Source organism: Ranitomeya imitator, chromosome 4, assembly GCF_032444005.1.
Source record: "Ranitomeya imitator isolate aRanImi1 chromosome 4, aRanImi1.pri, whole genome shotgun sequence".
NCBI lineage: Eukaryota > Metazoa > Chordata > Amphibia > Anura > Dendrobatidae > Ranitomeya > Ranitomeya imitator.
The window spans coordinates 532,155,406-532,172,736 of NC_091285.1; the positions used below are offsets into that span (position 1 = coordinate 532,155,406).

General features: G+C 43.9%; 1 protein-coding gene across 4 annotated transcripts in view; it reads right to left on the reverse strand.

Moving 5' to 3' along the window:
* ARNT2 (aryl hydrocarbon receptor nuclear translocator 2) overlaps positions 1 to 17,331 on the reverse strand; it is a 147,117-nt gene that overhangs the window by 70,330 nt on the left and 59,456 nt on the right. For all 4 annotated transcript variants that reach the window (XM_069766201.1, XM_069766202.1, XM_069766204.1 and 1 more), the window contains one exon: positions 16,031 to 16,244. In XM_069766201.1, the coding sequence (XP_069622302.1) occupies positions 16,031 to 16,244 (214 nt within the window). The remainder of the gene's footprint in view (positions 1 to 16,030; positions 16,245 to 17,331) is intronic.

The window sequence follows — 17,331 nt, forward strand, 5'->3', positions numbered from 1 at the left end:
TCTACTAGCTTGACTCTTCTGCTCTATGAACAAGCTGTGTCCTCTGAAGTGAATTGCGCTACTGATTTGGGTTGGCTTCGGACCCATTTAAAGGGAACCTGTCACCCTGTTTTTTCAGTATGAGATAAAAATACCGTTAAATAGGGCCTGAGCTGTGCTTTACAATAGGGTATTTTTTGTCCCCTGATTGCCCACCTATGCTACCGAAATACCTTACAAAAGTCGCCGTTTTCGCCTGTCAATCAGGCTGGTCTGGTCAAAAGGGCGTGGTCACAGCGCTGTTTCTCCCCCACATCTTGCTTATCTTCCCGTTGGTGGCGTAGTGCTTCTCGCATGCGCAAGTGCCGAATGCACTGCGCAGCTGTAGAAAAAGAGCATGATCTGCGCTATTCAGCGGTTTATCGGTGGACGCGGTCATCTTCCTGAGGCCGCGCGTGCGCAGATGGAGTGTCCTGCTTCCCGGGGCTTCAGGAAAATGGCCACGGGATGCCGTGCGTGCGCAGATGGAGATCGCGGCGGCCATTTTCCTGAAGCCGAGATGCGAACTGACCCACTGCCAAACCGGTCATGCTGAAGGATGTTGCAGTCAGATCGCTCTCCGCGGCATCTCCAGACTCTGTCACGTCTGTCACATGTGCTCAGTGTGAACTTGCTTTCATCTGCGAAGAGGACAGGGCGCCAGTGGCGAATTTGCCAATTCTGGTGTTCTGTGGCAAATCCCAAGCGTCCTGCACAGTTTTGGGCTGTGAGAACAACCCCCATCTGTGGATGTCAAGCACTCAGACCATCCTCATGGAGTCGGTTTCCAACCGTTCGTGCAGACACATGCACATTTGTGGCCTGCTGGAGTTCATTTTGCAGGGCTCTGGCAGTGCTCCTCCTGTTCCTCCTTGCAGAGGCTGAGGTAGCGGTCCTGCTGCTGGGTTGTTGCCCTCCTACGGCCCCCTCCACGTCTCCTGGTGTACTGGCCTGTCTCCTGGTAGCACCTAAAGCCTCTGGACACTACGCTGACAGACACAGCAAACAGTCTTGCCACTGCTCGCATTGATGTGCCATCCTGGATGAGCTGCACTACCTCAGCCACTTGTGTGGGTTGTAGAGTCCGTCTTATGCTACCACAAGTGTGAAAGCGCAACCAACATTCAAATGTGACCTAAACATCAGCCAGAAAGCATTGGTACTAAGATGTGGTCTGTGGTCCCCACCTGCAGAAACACTACTTTAGTGAGTGTGTCTTGATAATCTATATATATAATTGTCTAAGGGTTTTTCCGTCTGTCTGTCTGCCTTTCCTGGAAATCCCGCATCTCTGACGGGCACAGCGACGATGATGTCATAAAGGACGTAGACATCCCGCATCTCTGATTGGTCGAGGCCGCCAGGCCTCGACCAATCAGCAACGGGCACAGCGACGAAGATGTCATAATGGTTGCCATGGCGACGATGATGTCATAAAGGTTGCCTCGATCAATCAGCGACGGACACAGTCTGCCGCAAATTCTGGAATCATCATTGTCCATATACTACGGGGACATGCATATTTTAGAATACCCGATGCGTTAGAATCGGGCCACAATCTAGTTGCCAATAATTTCCATCTGTTGTCTATTCCATTTGCATAACAGCATGTGAAATTGATTGACAAACAGTGTTGCTTCCTAAGTGGACAGTTTGATTTCACTAAAGTTTGATTCACTTGGGAGTTATATTCTGTTGTTTAAGGGTATGTGCACACGTCAGGTTTTTTTCCTGACAAAATCCGGAGAATTCTGGCAGAAAATCGCGTTTTTTTCCGCGCGTTTTTTGCGCGTTTTTTGCGCGGATTTTTTGCTTTTTTTTTTTTTCCTGAAAGTCATTTTGGCTCAGAAATCCGCAAAAAATCCGCAAAAAGAATGAGCATGTCCATTTTTTTTGCGGAATGCGTTTTTTTTGCGGTAAAAAACGCATCCATCTGAACAAAAAATCCGGAATGCATTCTAAATGATAGGATGCATATTTTTAGCGTTTTTGATGCGGAATTATAGCATTTTTATAGTGAAATTCCGCAAAAAAAACGCTAAAAATCCGGACGTGTGCACATACCCTAAGTGTTCCCTTTATTTTTTTGAGTAGTGTATAATAAATTGGGTCAGTAGTACAAAGCAGGATGTGCTGTTCATTTTTTCATAATTTGGGAAAGTTATGAAATGTCCTACAAGTGTCTGTTCTGTTCCTGATCTAAGGATCTCGGCTTTTAGTTGAGATGAATCTGTGCTGCACTTTAAGTACATGCTCAGTAGGGGGCAGTACTGTGGAGTCGGAGGCAGGGAAATTGAGGATTCGGAAGTTTGCCCTCATTTAATGTTCACAATCCTTGCTTTTTAGCTCCGTTCCATTATGGCTGAGTTGTGATCTGTGACAACAATTCATCTACAGTGCTCACAAGAAGTATGTGGTAGTCTGAGACACACCTACTACCTAATCATTGGTCCAGGTTGCTGCTCTCTCCCTCCTGATTGGCTGCAGTGTCACACCCGGTCCGTTTCCTGTACCTCCTAGTGGTCCCCGTCGGGACTCCCGCTCTGTGCCGGCTCCACGCTGTCTTAATGCTGCTCCTGTCCCTCCTTCCTCTCCTGCTTCCTGGCGTGCGGCCAGCAGGTTCCCAGGCAGGGTTCTTAGGTCGCACGGGCGCTCGCTCCCGGTCTCTTAATGAGACAGTGTGCATTTTCCAAAAGTTGCCTCTAACCAATAGCGTATGGCTGGTTACTATTTCTAGCTCCTCCACCTTAGGGAGGACGCCGGAGCAACAAGTATCCACTGTTGCTTACTTCCGGTTCCTGTTAACATGCGTCTCTGTTTCTGAGATATCTGCCAAGTACTCTGCTTACACTGTCTCCACAGAGCCTCTGCAACCTGTTACCCGGTTAATCTGGACTGCATCCGCACTGTCTACGCTGGACCCGTCTAGTCCCACCAGTCTGCCAGCTACTCTCCTGGACTTCGCCAGTACTCCCGGTACCAGCCACTATTCAAGCACCCGATACCTTCCGGCCAGCTCTGCAGTATCCGCTAACCCTGCTGGCCCGTCTGTTCCGCTGGGACAGCCGCCACGAGTACGGGGTCTAACTGGAGGTAGCACCCGTGTCCTCCAGACATTCCACTCTGTCCCTGTTCGAGGGGACTTACTACGGGTGTTTGGGGCTCACGCAGTAACGCCCCCTTCGGAGCCCCCCGTACCATGCTCTAGTGGTTCCACATCTAACCTCAATAAATACGAATGTGAACTTCTAAATCTGTGCCTCCGTTTCCATTCGTTACACAGTGTATTATGAACATAAATCTATCAAAGGCTCACCAGGTCATCAGTGGTGATTTCTATTCCAGAAGGGACAGAATAATTATAAAGTACAGATGATTAAAGCAACGGGCAGAACAAGATGATTATCGGGTACCATACTTCCCAAATATAAATAGAGGCAAATGAGCATGAATAAAGGGGAACCTTTAGGCATATTTACTCCTCTGTGTCTTGTAATGTGACAAACTGTTTTACTTCTCTTTTTTTGTCAATATGTATAGACTCCGCTTGATACTAAAAACAGCTGACATGTCAGACAGCCCTGGATCTATGAGTGATCATGGTCAGAAGTGATCTGTAACTACAAACAGCATGGAAATCACTGCGGACATCGGGACTGTGACACAACACAACAATAGTGTTGTCAATAGCACTGACAATTAGAGATTAAAGTACATGAGAATGAGTAGATGACAATGATTAAAGGGAACCTGTCACCCCCAAAATGGAAGTTGAGCTATGCTCTCCGGCATCAGGGGCTTATCTACAGCATTCTGTAATGCTGTAGAGAAGCCCCCGATGTATCCTGAAAGATGAGAAAAAGAGGTTAGATTATACTCACCCAGGGGCGGTCCCGGTCCCGGTCCGATGGGTATCGCGGTCCGATCCGGGGCCTCCTATCTTCTTACAATGACATCCTCTTCTTGTCTTCACGCTGCAGCTCTGGCGCAGGAGTACCTTGTCTGCCCTGTTGAGGGCAGAGCAAAGTACTGCAGTGCGCAGGTGCCGGGAAAAGTCAGAGAGGCCAGACCGTTAAAAAGCAGTGCTGTGGTTTAAGTACCCTTAATTGTCGCGTGAAAAGGTGTATCAGCGGTCGTTAAGGAGTTAAGCAACAAGAACCATTTCACATGGCTAATGCAACATAGGGAAATAAGTGTTCCTGAGAGATACAAAACACTTGTTGCCTAAGGCTAGGTTCACATTGCGTTAGGGCAATCCGTTTAGCGCATAGGCTAACGGACTGCGCTAACGCAATGTCCCAAAAGGGATCGCGTTTGCCGATCCCGCTAGCATAGATGCCCGATCTGCGCTAGCGAGGAATGGACCTCGAACGCTGCAAGCAACGTTTGAGGTCCGTCACTCAAATGACGGCACATCGCTAGCGCACGCCCATTGGGCGTGCGCTAGCGATGTGTTCGCCATTGCAAGCAATGGCGGCGTTAACGGACTACATTACACCGCGTTATGCCGCGGTGTAACGTAGTCCATTCAACGAATTCACACAACGCAGTGCGAACCTAGCCTAAGTCAGCCAGAAGGCTGCAGGTTTCTGAACAAGGGTAATTGGCGCGAGCATCATTAGCTTTGTATACGTAGACAGCATTTTGACAAAAGCAAATATATATGTCCACCTTTGAACATCATTTTACAGCTATAAATAGATATAACTACATAAAAGCTTAACTTCTTTGGAAATATATTGCATTATTTATCTTGAAATGATCCTAGAACGGCTTGTAAGAAAAATTATGCCATCACACTACCACATGTGACATAGGCAATGCTTTTTTTAACTGGTTAACAACCCTAACACACATTTTCATCATGGATCATTAAGCATCTTCCTGTAACTGCAGCGAGGAGAGCCGAGAGTTGATCATTTAACCACTTAAATGCCGCTGTAAAGCACTAACCGCGACATTTAAATAACACCACTGTCGGTTCGCATGCTCACTAGCTTATATCGTCGCCCCACCACTCCGAGATGTGTTTGCAGAGAATCAATGGGCTACCATGGTCCTCCTGTGAATCTGAGATTTTATTATATACTGCAATACTGAACTGTTGCAGTATAAGCGATCAAAATATCGCAGGTTCAAGTCCCCAGAGGCCTAAAAAATAAAGTAAATTAAATGGAAAAAAAAAGTTGTTTTTTTTGTAAAAAAAACAAACAACAAAAGTATATAAAAATGTAAAATCACCTCTTTCATTCATCCAAAAATAAATAAATTAAAAAACATTTTTCGATTGCCGTAATGCTTAAAAAAATGCAACAAATAGCAATCAAAAGAGAATCTGTCAGCAGATATTGGCTCTGTAATCTGAGAGTGACATGATGTACAGGAAGAGAGCCTGATTCTAGAAATGTATCCCTGACTGAACTACTTGGTGCAGTTTTGATAGAATCCTTGGTCTCTCTACAGTTCTATAAATGCTGAGCTCTGCGTAACCCCGCTCACACCTCTGATTGGCAGCTTCCTGTGTACACTGTCCATTGTCAGTGAACTGCCAATCAGTGGTGTGGGCGAGATTATACAGATTAGCTGGACTGCCATGCACAGGACACCTAGTCCTGCAGTGATATTCTCTTGCTGATAAAACACTGATTTTAAGACTATGTGCACACTTTAAGTATTTGGTGTTGAAAATTTCTACATCATTTCTGCATCTCTTGGCAGGAAAAACGGTGCCTAAAATTAGTGCGTTTTACAAATTTTTCCCCACTCATTAGTATGAGTAAAATTTGCTGAAAGAACTGACATGCTGCAGATTTAACCCCTTACCGACGCCTTTTAACAGCGGCAGTTAAAGGTACTTATGTCTTAGCAGCGCTTTTCAACGGCGCTGAGAAATAAGTGTATAAGTGTATAGTGCCCCCAGAGTCCGAAGTTCTCTGAGGTCTCAGCTACAAGGGGTAGATGAGACCCCAGAGGACATGATTTGGGTTGGTTTTTACCAGTCAGTTTTCCCTGTATGAGTCACGAGTCTCTGCAAAAGTCCCTGACAGGGGAAGGGGCAGCAGTTGGGTCCGGAGTTGAAGAGGGGAATGATTTTTTCATGGTAAGAGAGACTTCCTGTTTCTACATAGAGCAGAGAAAAGAGAAGAATCTACTGGGTAGAAAGGCAACATGAGCAATTGTAAGCACACAGTGCTAAATAATATGATGACTGCAATATCTTAAGAGGATAAAACTTTGATGGGAGGGCTTCTTTGAATCTAAATGTGCAATCAAAATAAACATATTTCAGCATGTTATTTTGTGCTTATTTTAGCAATAATAAAAGACATCCGTAATGATCGCTTAAAAGGTATTCTCAGGCAGAAGGCAGCTGGTATTATTTATAAAATTGGCGCTCCACACGGGACGAGCGCATGCACAGCAAAGTGAGGCGAGAGCTGTAAAGGCGAGGGGCGGCTGTCCAGACCGTTCAGCACCACTGTTCTGCAATTGAAGTTACCGTAAATCACAGCACAGTTCCTGTCCAACAAGGACGATGACTCTTACAGCATTAATACAAATAAAAATATGGGTCAACAGCTGCGATTAGTAAAAGGATTAAACTTTACGAGTCCCTTAGAAAAAGATAGATTCTAAATAACTGGAATTGTCTCATAAGAACAAGACTCGAGTCCAAAAAAAAGAAGAAGAAAAATCCCATAAAGGAAAAAGCCAGATGAGGGCACAGGAAAAAAACAAGGAAGCGAGCGGCCAGTGGGGCAGTGCAGGTGTCTGATCTCCAGCCAGAGAAGAAGGAGGATTTGTGAGGAACAGTGTCACCACAAAACACATTTTTTCAGACACAGCCAAAACCTATGTCATTATTCCAGAAGGATGACAGAAAAGGGAACGGATTAATAAGACTGAACTGAAAAAGAGACCAGGGTATGAATAATGGAAATATATTAACCATCGGAATAAAGCAAAATAACAGAAACCAGAAAGAGTTTATGTAACAAGGCTACAGCCGTCTATGGACCACAGAGCCACTAAACAATATGGCATCACAAGTATTAGGCCGGGGTCACACTTGCGAGTTCAATGCGAGAAATTTGCGCGAGTCTCTGGCATCAACACCCGGCACTTGGGACGAGAGAGTGTGACTGCATGTATTTCTATACAACCGCCAGCTCCGGTCCCGAGTGCCGGCGGCAGTGCCGGGTATTGATGCGCAAGTTTCTCGCATTGAACTCGCAAGTGTGACCCCAGACTTAGCATGACACTTTTCAAGAGAGAAAAAATGTCTGAAAGGGAAACCATATTTTTAAGCCATTTCTTTTTGAGAATAAGCAGTCCTGTGTGTGTGCATTAGAAATAACACTATATCTGGCCCTTGTATGAGTTATATACTGCCTTGTCACTTGTTTTCCCCTCTGCAGACTTTATCTTTTAAAAAAAAATCTGTCACCAGGTTTTAGCCAGCTAATCTGAGAACAGTAGCGTATGGGCAGAGACCCTGATTCCAGTGGTGTAACTATCACTTACTGGCCTGCTTACATTTATCAGCAGGAGAATATCACTAGAGGACAGCTGCCATGTAGTCCTCCATATTCATGAGCTCTGTGTAAGCCCGATGCCACCACTTATTGGCAGTTTTTTGCCAATGCACAGTGTACACAGAAACCGGCCAATCGGTGATGTGCGGGGGAGTATACAGAGCTCAGCATTCAGAGGACTATTAGATCAGCAGCTAAACAGTGCAGACCAGTAAGAGGTTCATTCCTAGAATCAGGGTCTCTTGCCCTACATCATGCTATTCTCAGATAACATAGCAAAAACCTGGTGATTCACAGATTCCCTTTAATTTGCAATTGACTCTGATCTAGTGAAGGAGACAAACTGCTGGGACATCTTCCATTCACAAATAGGGAGAATCCTGCTCTTCAGTCCTTAGCATATAGAGAAGCAGCAGAGACATGAAGGACATTATACAGCAGTACTTGGCAGTGTAGATGTGAATCCAGCTCTGTTAAGAAAGTGCATAATCTAACTTAGCCCCATAGAGTATTATAGGCTGGTTACATGACACCATACTGTGCTAGCCCTTTATCTTGTCTTGAGCAAGACAGAGTTGCGCTGATTTTTTCAGAATTAATATTAAACTTCAGAGGAAGGTGGCTGGTGATGGGGTGGTGGCTAGTAAGCACAAAAAGAAGCCAATTTTTCTGTTTAGTCATGTTACCAAGTTTCTTACTTTAACTTGTACAATTGATTTGCGCAAAGTTTGCTGAAAGTACAGTGCCCACAGAAAGATACAAGGTCCAAACAAAGGAAGATACCAAAAAGTCAGAGAGAAACGGTACAGAGAAACTCTGTGATATAGCATCTTGTCAAAAGTGGCACTTATTTTTAGAGTTGAGTGGAATTCAACAGAAAAAAATATGTCTCCGTAATAAATTGGAGGCATGTCAATACACCATTAGAAACCTTGTCGCACTGTACAAACCTGATTTTTTGTGTCCCTGTAAGATGGCCAAATGCACAAGTCCCTAAAAATACAACAGAAAACAGGCCGATAAGAAAACCAAGGGTCAAATCACAAAAGGTGAAATGAACCATGGAGAAAGAGAAACAGAAAACGAAAATGAGGGAGCTAGAACTTCAGAACTAAGAAACTCCAAGTGAACCATAGATAGCTAGCCAACCTTTTTTCTTCTACCAAAAAGGTGAGACTATTAGATAACAGAAGAGACCCCAAGGTCCACAAAAAGGAACATTATCCATGAGGACCTTACAAAGTCTGTATGAGCAACCAAAGACACCAAAAAACACACAGAACAAAACTAAACCATAAAAAGTAAGCGGCAAAGCATAGTGAGGAAAGTAGGGCTGAAAAAAAGCAAAAATATTTTCAGAGAATCGCAGACAAGATTCATAGAAAGCAAGATAAATAAGGTCAAAGAACAAAAAAAGCCATCAAAGACTCATAGAACAGAGCATAAAAGAGAAAAAAAACATAAGAATATTGATATAAGGTGAAATATCTTAGACATTATTGACATATGTAAAGGATAGATGTGGGTCCCTTAGGTAGCGCCAATCTCCAGAAGAGAGAAGCATCTTGCCATTGTTGTGAATGGATTCGGCACATTGTAGAACTTAAAGAGTGGTCACCTCTCCATCTACCGCGACTGAGAGGCACATTTAGGGGACCTCTGTTCTAGAGACAAGATCCTCACATCCTTACCTATTAGACCTGTGGATATGCCATATATTTTTAAAATGAGAAGTTGTCCAGAACCACCTAGCCAATCCAACATTAAGGCTAGGGCTATACTGCGACATGCGTAGCATGGCACTAAAATCGCAAATATCAAAGACTGATCGTCACTTCCAAACACAAAAGAGTTGTGTACAGGAGCATCCTAAGAGTATATAACAAATAAAGTAGTACTCTGTGGCGCTATAATATGCAAACATGAAATATATGAAATAGGAATAGCATTACTGCTCTAGAAAATAGGGAAAAAAGGAAGATACCTAGGCCGGGGTCACACTTGCATGTGCCACTCGCGCGAGTCTCTTGCATCAATACCAGGCCCTGCCGCCGACACTCAGAATCAATGTGTGCGGCTGAATGTATTTCTATGCAGCCGTACAGTCCGGTCCCGAGTGTGAAGTGAAGTATTTCTTCCAAATATGTTTTGTTATACATGTTTATTTCTTTTCTGTGTATTGGAACAACACAAAAAAAGGTCAAATTGGATATAATTTCACACAAAACCTAAAAAATGTGGGTATATATCTTTGTTTCAAGCATGTGTGCTTGTTCAAACTAACCTGTGGCAAGTAACAGGTGTGGGCAATATCAAAGTCACACCCGAAAACAGATAAAAAGGGGAGAAGTTGGGACAATATTGCATTGCATATAGCATTGTGTGTGTGCTATACTACACATGGAGAACAAAAAAGAGAAGAGAACTGTCTGAGGACTTGAGAACCAAAATTGTTTAATGATATCAAAAATCTCAAAGTTACAAGGCCATCTCCAGAGATTTTGATGTTCTTTTGTTCATGGTGTGCAACATAAGCAAGAACTTTACAACCCATGGCATTGTATCTCATCTCCCTGGATGTGGACGGCAGAGAAAGTTTGTTGAAAAGTTGCAAGGCAGGATAGTTTGTATGGTGGATAAGCAGCCCTTATCAAGTTCCAATGAAATTCAAGCTGCCCTGCAGGCTCAGCGTCCATCAGTGTCAGCACAAACTATCCATTGACATTTGAATGAAATGAAATTCTATGGCAGGAGACCCAGGAGGACCCCACTGCTGACACAGACATAAAAAAGATAGACTGCAGTTTGTCAAAATGTACGCGAGTAAGCCAAAATCCTTCTGGGAAAGTGTCTTGTGGACAGATGAGACCAAGATAGAGCTTTTTGGTAAAACACATCTTTCTACTGTTTAACGAAAACGGAATGAGGCCTACAAAGAAAAAATGGAGGTTCAAAGATGTTTTGGGGTTGCACTGCTGCCGCCGGCACTGGGTGCCTTGACATTTTGCAAGACGTCATGAAATCTGGAGAGTACCAAAGGTTTTTAGGTCACAATGTAGTGCACAGTATCAGAAAGCTGGGTTTGCGTCCTAGGTGATGAGTCCTCCAGCAGGACAATGACTCAAAGCGTACTTCAAGAAGCACCGAGAAATGGATGGAAACAATACGCTGGAGAGTTCTGAAGTGGCCAGTAATGAGTCTGGATCTACATGAACACCTCAGGAGAGATCTTAAAATTGCTGTTGGGAGAAGAAGTCATTCAAATAGGAGAGACCTGACACAGTTAAGAAGAATGGTCCAAAATTCCAGTGGAGGGGTCCGGTCTGAGAGGTGTCGCTGGTCTTGGTCCAGAGCCTCCCTTCTTCTTCTGAGGTCGTCCTCCTTCTAGCTTCATGTGGAGGACACGTCCCTATGTCATCCACACAGTCTCCCAGCATTGTGCTCCTGCGCACTGCCATACTTTGCTTTGCCCCAGTCAGGGAAGAGAAGTACAGCAGCGCAGGAGCATGATGCCCGGAGACTGTGTTGATGATGTAGGGACGAAGCAAGAAGGAGGACGGCATTGCAAGAAGAAGGGAGGCACTGGACCAAGAAGAGCGACACCTATCGGACCGGATCGCCCCGCAGGTGAGAAGAATATAAGCTCTTTTTCTTGTCTTGCAGGTCAGGTTGGGGGCAGATATACAGCATTATAGAATGCTATATATCAGCCCCAAAAGGTGGTAGCCGCATCTTATGCCACTCAAACCTGGTGACTGGTTCCCTTTGATTTTCTGGAACAATTACAAGGGTGCCAAAACTTTCAGCCATGACAGTATATGGAGATGGCTACTTAGTATGCACCTGTTCACACCTGTTTTCTGTTTGGAAGGGACGGTCAATCTTGTATACATAGGCTCTCTGACTGAGAACTCCACCCATCAGCTTATGGCGGTTTTTATCACAGCAGGACCCTACCTACCCATATAATTGTAGGCTCTCAGCCCAGGAGAGATACATGTTAGGTTCCCAGCAATGAAGATCACCTTGTCGTTGCTGCTGGGCATACATGAATTGGCCAATTTATGTAATAAGTATCTTCATTTTTTCCTATTTTCTAGAGCAGTGTGCTATAGTGTTTGCAACTTTGTTAATGAAATCACAGTGACATACTGCAACGTTGCAGGTAATGATTTTCTATGGTGTCGCCTTTCAACCTGCAACATACTGCGAAACAAAGTTGCAAATGTTTCCAAATGTCTTGGAATTTCTGTTGCTGGTCACAAGTCGCACGAGACACACTTGCCGCGACGTACAACTTATTGGCAACCTGGCTGTTTTACTTGTTGTGTGACATGTCTCTGTGTAGCTAGGCTGGTTTTCACTTCGGGTGGCAAGCATTACATTTATTTATTACAGTGTGTTCCTCACAATCTTGGGGATACAGAATATAAGTGTACTGGTCCTAAGTGCCGTTTAAGCATACAGAAACTTCCCATGTGACAGATGTTGGTCTATAATCATGACTGTAAGAATGTGAATTTCACTGTAACACCACACAAGAAGTGGTCAGGGACTGCCAGAGCTCTTGATGCTCAAAGTATCAGGTACAGAGAAAAACTATGAAAAGTGCATACACAGGTTGGCCGTGAGTTATCAAAGGTCGGGGAAGCTTATATCCAGGGAGGACATAAGGGTCGGGCCGCCAAACACAGGCGGAGAGCGGATTCTGCCTAATTCATTCCAATGCATTGGTCTGCTTCCATCAGGGATTATACAATGAGCAGATATTGATATGGAATATTCCATAAAAGAATATGATGCCAGGCACACAAGCAAGAGCACTGCGGCATGGACACAGCATCCAGCTGATAAGGAATGTCGCCCAGCCCTTTGACGGAAATTGAGGATTATTTCTGTAACAAATTAAAAAAGAAAAATAAACTTTCAGAGGATCTTTTTTTCTATTGGAGCTCTCGGAAATATGACAACTAAAATAAAACAAAGCGGGGGAAAAAGTTGCTGAACTTTAAACATTTTTCAAGTACCATCAAGTAGAGAAGCAAAACAAGGCAGGGCGAATAAATATTTTACTCTGAAAAGAAGCAGAACTAGATCCAGCAAAACATCTGCCATAACAAACCGCAGGAAGAGACTGTGAAACTTTAGACCTAGACTGTTGTGAACTGTCAGGAACGCGCTGCTGCCAGGGCCCTGCCGAGCACGGTGGGGCGTTCCCGAGCAAGCTGTGTGGAGCCTGTGCTGGTCCATACAATGTACGCTGTCATGCCCATAGGTTAATGTTCTTGCCTATATGCCCCCAGTGTGAATTACCACTAGGTACTTTGTCTGGATGTGCTAAATATAATAAAACAGAAGCTGGATCTTTTCCAAATGATCATTTTTTATGGTTAGAATAATAATTTAAAGGGGCCCTGTCACCACCAATTTGCAATGACTACTCATACAGTAGGGCTGAGTTTCTGCTATCACAGCGTTACTATTTTGCTAGCCTTGATAATACTTGTGGGGAATCTGTCACCAGCTGTTTGCCACCTAATCTGAGAGCAGCATGATGAAGGTGGAACAACCCGGATTCCAGCAATATATCACTCACTGGGCTGCTTACTCTAGTTTTGATAAAATCACTGTTTTATCAGCAGCAGATTATCATTAGAGGACTAGTAAACCTGCTGTCATGCGGTCCTCCGTATTCATGAGCTCTGCATATCTCCGCCTGCACCACTGATTGGCAGATGTCTGTGCATAGGCAGAAAGCTACCAATCAGTGCTGTAGGCAGGGTTATGCAGAACTCAGCAATCAGAGAACTAGATCTGCAGCAGACATAACAGTGATTTTATCAAAATGACAGCAAGCAGCCCAGTAAGTGACACATCGCTGGAATCAGGATCTCTGCCCCCACATCATGTTGCTCTCAGATCAAATAGGAAAACCTGGTGATAGATTTCCTTTAAAAGTAACAAAAGCCATAGTAGTAATGAACTCCGAATATGTTGATGACTTGAAGGGAACCTGTCATCTTAATTTTGCTGCACCAGCCACAGACAGAATGAAGCAGATATTGGCAGCGATATTGTAGCCATGTACGTTTTTACCTTGAAAATTAAGCAGGTGACTGTGCGTCTTGGACGGGAGTCTGGGGCAGATTCTGGGTCTCCAATAGCTTCTTCTGTTACTGATCCCCATTACTGACAAGAGTCTCCCTATGCAGTCCAGATCGGAGTAGGAAGAAGCCATTGGGAACCTGCCTCAGACTCACAATACCCGGACGGCTGTTCACTATATGTTTTGTCTTCAATAACATAACGCTTCAGAGTAACACCTTTATCTGATTAATGCTACATTAATCAGCAGGCAGGACAGGTTCACTTTAAAGCACTGTGCTGCCGCACCAAATTTGCAATTTATTTAAAAGATCTAATTAATGATCGTAGATTTACTACCACAGCAAATATTTTCATTGAGGGCAAAATCTAGGCTTGGATGCACGCAAGTCAGAATATCAGTGATGATCTACAGCCACAAACACAAGTTGTTAAAGAGTAGTTAAAAGGCTAAAAACCACTGAGGCAGTACATTCTCTCTGCTGCGGTCAGCGTCTTGTTTCACTAGAGGTGTATTTGACATGTGGTCCCGAAAATCCTCTGAGAAGGAAATGGTTGGAAGAACAGATGCATTGACTCATTTGTACGCTCAGCATCTAGAGCAATTTGCTTACAGTTTACATACGCGGCCTTCCGTTAAAATTCTCTAAGTGGAACAAGACTACATGAAAATGTATTAATGTAACTTATTTTTCGACTTGCTTGTAACAGTACCATTGGGGTTACAATGTGACACCACGCACTTGTGCTGAGCGGCAGTGTAGCAGCAACTCACAGAAAACTTGGGATGAACGGCACTCCTGCAATGTGGCTGCACTCGTTTTGTGAATTTGCAAATCTGTATCTTACAAAATGACTATTACGGTAAGTTCTATATTTCACATAGTGATCTTTGGCCGCATGACATTTGTCATTCAAAGAAAAAATGTAACTAGGAATGTGAACAGGAAGTATCTACAGTAGATTCCCTATTTATCAAATAATCATAGTGTTACAATTGTCTTCTGGAAGTCTCCTAGGTGGTCCAGCAGTTGGGCTTTGATCTACAGACTATGGATGTGTGAGGAATTCATGCTCATATCCATTATTGTCAGTTGATTATAAATACATGCCCCTATTTTTGTGGAAATAGCATGGTATTTACTGTACTGTACATTGACAAGTCACAAATTTTTACCAGTCTGCATGGAATGGGTGTATTTTAGTTAAAACACCAATCCAGCATTTTTTTCACTGCTGTAGTGGCACTTTAAATGTAAGGCTGGGTTCACATTGCGTTAGTGCAGTCCGCTAAACACATACGTTAATGGGCTGCTGTTAACGCAAGTGCTGGTTCTGCAGTGCGCTAGCTAGCTAGATAGAGCATCTGCTAGTTCTGTCTGCGCTAGCGGTGACGGACCCGGAAACGCTGCAGCTGCGTCTCAGGGTCCATCACTCAATGACGGCACAACGCTAGCGCACGCCCATTGTGGGCGTGCACTAATGATGCGTCTGACATAGGAAATAATGGCGGCGTTAATGGACTACGTTACACCGCGTTATGCCGCGGTGTAACTAACCGCAATCTGTACCCAGCCTAAATCTCCTGCTCCCAGTCACATACTCACCCTCTGGCGTCTTCAACGTTTTTTGGCACTGCTTCGGTGTTGTGGCACCATCTTGTGACCCCAGTTTCTGCCTGACCGACATACAGTACAGACCAAAAGTTTGGACACACCTTCTCATTTACAGATTTTTCTGTATTTTCATGACTATAAAAATTGTACATTCACAGTGAAGGCATCAAAACTATGAATTAACACATGTGGAATTATATACTTAACAAAAAAGTGTGAAACAACTGAAATTATGTCTTATATTTTAGGTTCTTCAAAGTAGCCACCTTTTGCTTTGATGACTGCTTTGCACACTCTTGGCATTCTCTTGATGAGCTTCAAGAGGTAGTCACCGGGAAGACATTCTGTAAAAAATCTTGAAATGAGAAGGTGTGTCCAAACTTTTGGTCTGTACTGTACGTTACGTCACAAGCTCTCAATTCTTCTTGCAATGGGAGCAAGAACAAGGTTCTCATAGACTTGTATTGCAAGTGACCTCTGTGCTGATCCATGAAACACTGGAGCTTCAGGCAGGTCACTTTTCCCTGGAGACAGATGGCAAAAACAGATGAAAACGCCAGAAAATGAGTATGAGACTGGGGACTTACATTGAAAACACCACTCCAGAGGTGTAATTAAAAAAAAACGTTGGAGTGGTGCTTTAAATTTGATAAATGAGCATAGGTGGAAGAGAGATAAATGGTTCTAGATATTTCATGACTTGGCATGAGGATTTAAGGTCCAAGATGGAGCAATATGTGTATTGTATGAACCAACCTGTCATGGAGTTCTCTGAAGTGCACAACTGCTCTCGGAGCTTCTCTATGTCATCAGGGTGTGTCTGCTCATACAGCGTGCTTCCAAACCACTCTGACTGGGGCTGGTTCAGTACCGGAGTGACCGAGTCAGAAACAAAGATCACTCTTCCAGTTTCTGCTGCCACAACAAAAAGAAATCCATCTGCAGCTTCCAGTATAAGATGCTTCAACTCCTGGGCAGAAAAGAAACAAGCAGAGGGTAAAATGCCACAGTGACGTATGTAAAACACTTGTACATATTAAGCAATTGCAGACAATGCAATTTATTCAACATTTATTGCAAAACCTACTTGTTTATTGCACAGGAGAGATCCCAGTGATCTCTTACAGACTGCAACTGCGATGTCAGGACTACAGTGCACGTGACCGCTGCAGCTAATCACTGGGCTCAGTGACTTTACCCATATGGGCAGCAGGTGCCACTAAACCTAATGAGTGGCCGCAGCGGTCATGTACACTGTAATCATGAGGACACTGCTTCAGTTTGTAAACAATCAAAATGAGCAGCGGCAGAGAGGCAGCTCTGGAAAAGGGTGAGTATTGCTGTACTTATAATATGCAACATTCGTGAGCCCCAGAGATGAAGAAAGCTGAAAGTGGGAGACCCCTTTAAGAGAGAGTGTGAAGCTCAGTGGCACTATTGACCTGTGCAGGGTTCCTGGAACACCTGGATGAAGTTTGCATATTCCCCCAGTGTGTGTGTGTGTTCCTTCCGCATTCTCCAGTTTCCTCCTACACTGCATAAAAACCACACTGATGGAAACTTAGATTATGAGCCCCAATCGAGACAGGGACGGATGTAAGTTAAGACAATCTCTGTAGGTGTAGTCTATCAATGAATAAAATAAATACTTAATGCTCTGCCAGGAAGATGCAAATTTAATGCAACATACAACTGTTTCTCCTGAACAAAATGAGCTTACGTGTAATTTTTCACCATTTACTTATAGATCAGTAACATCAGGAAAGTGTTATTTGGCTTGAGTTGCTCCACAGCTCCCTCACCTAGCTTCAGATGCCCAGTTGGCATTACCAAGATTCAGATGAACACTAAGAATCAATTTCACCAGAATTCTGGGGCAAATTACTTTGAAATGTTGCAAAATTTGAACGCAACTCCCAAGTTATATAAAAATGTAGCAACATTTGGCGTTTTCACACCAGTTTCTCCAAGCTCCACCAAAACAGGAGGAGCTGGGGCAAGACTGGAGAGTGGCACCACAGCTCGTCTGATGAATGATGAGCTGTGTCATTAAATAC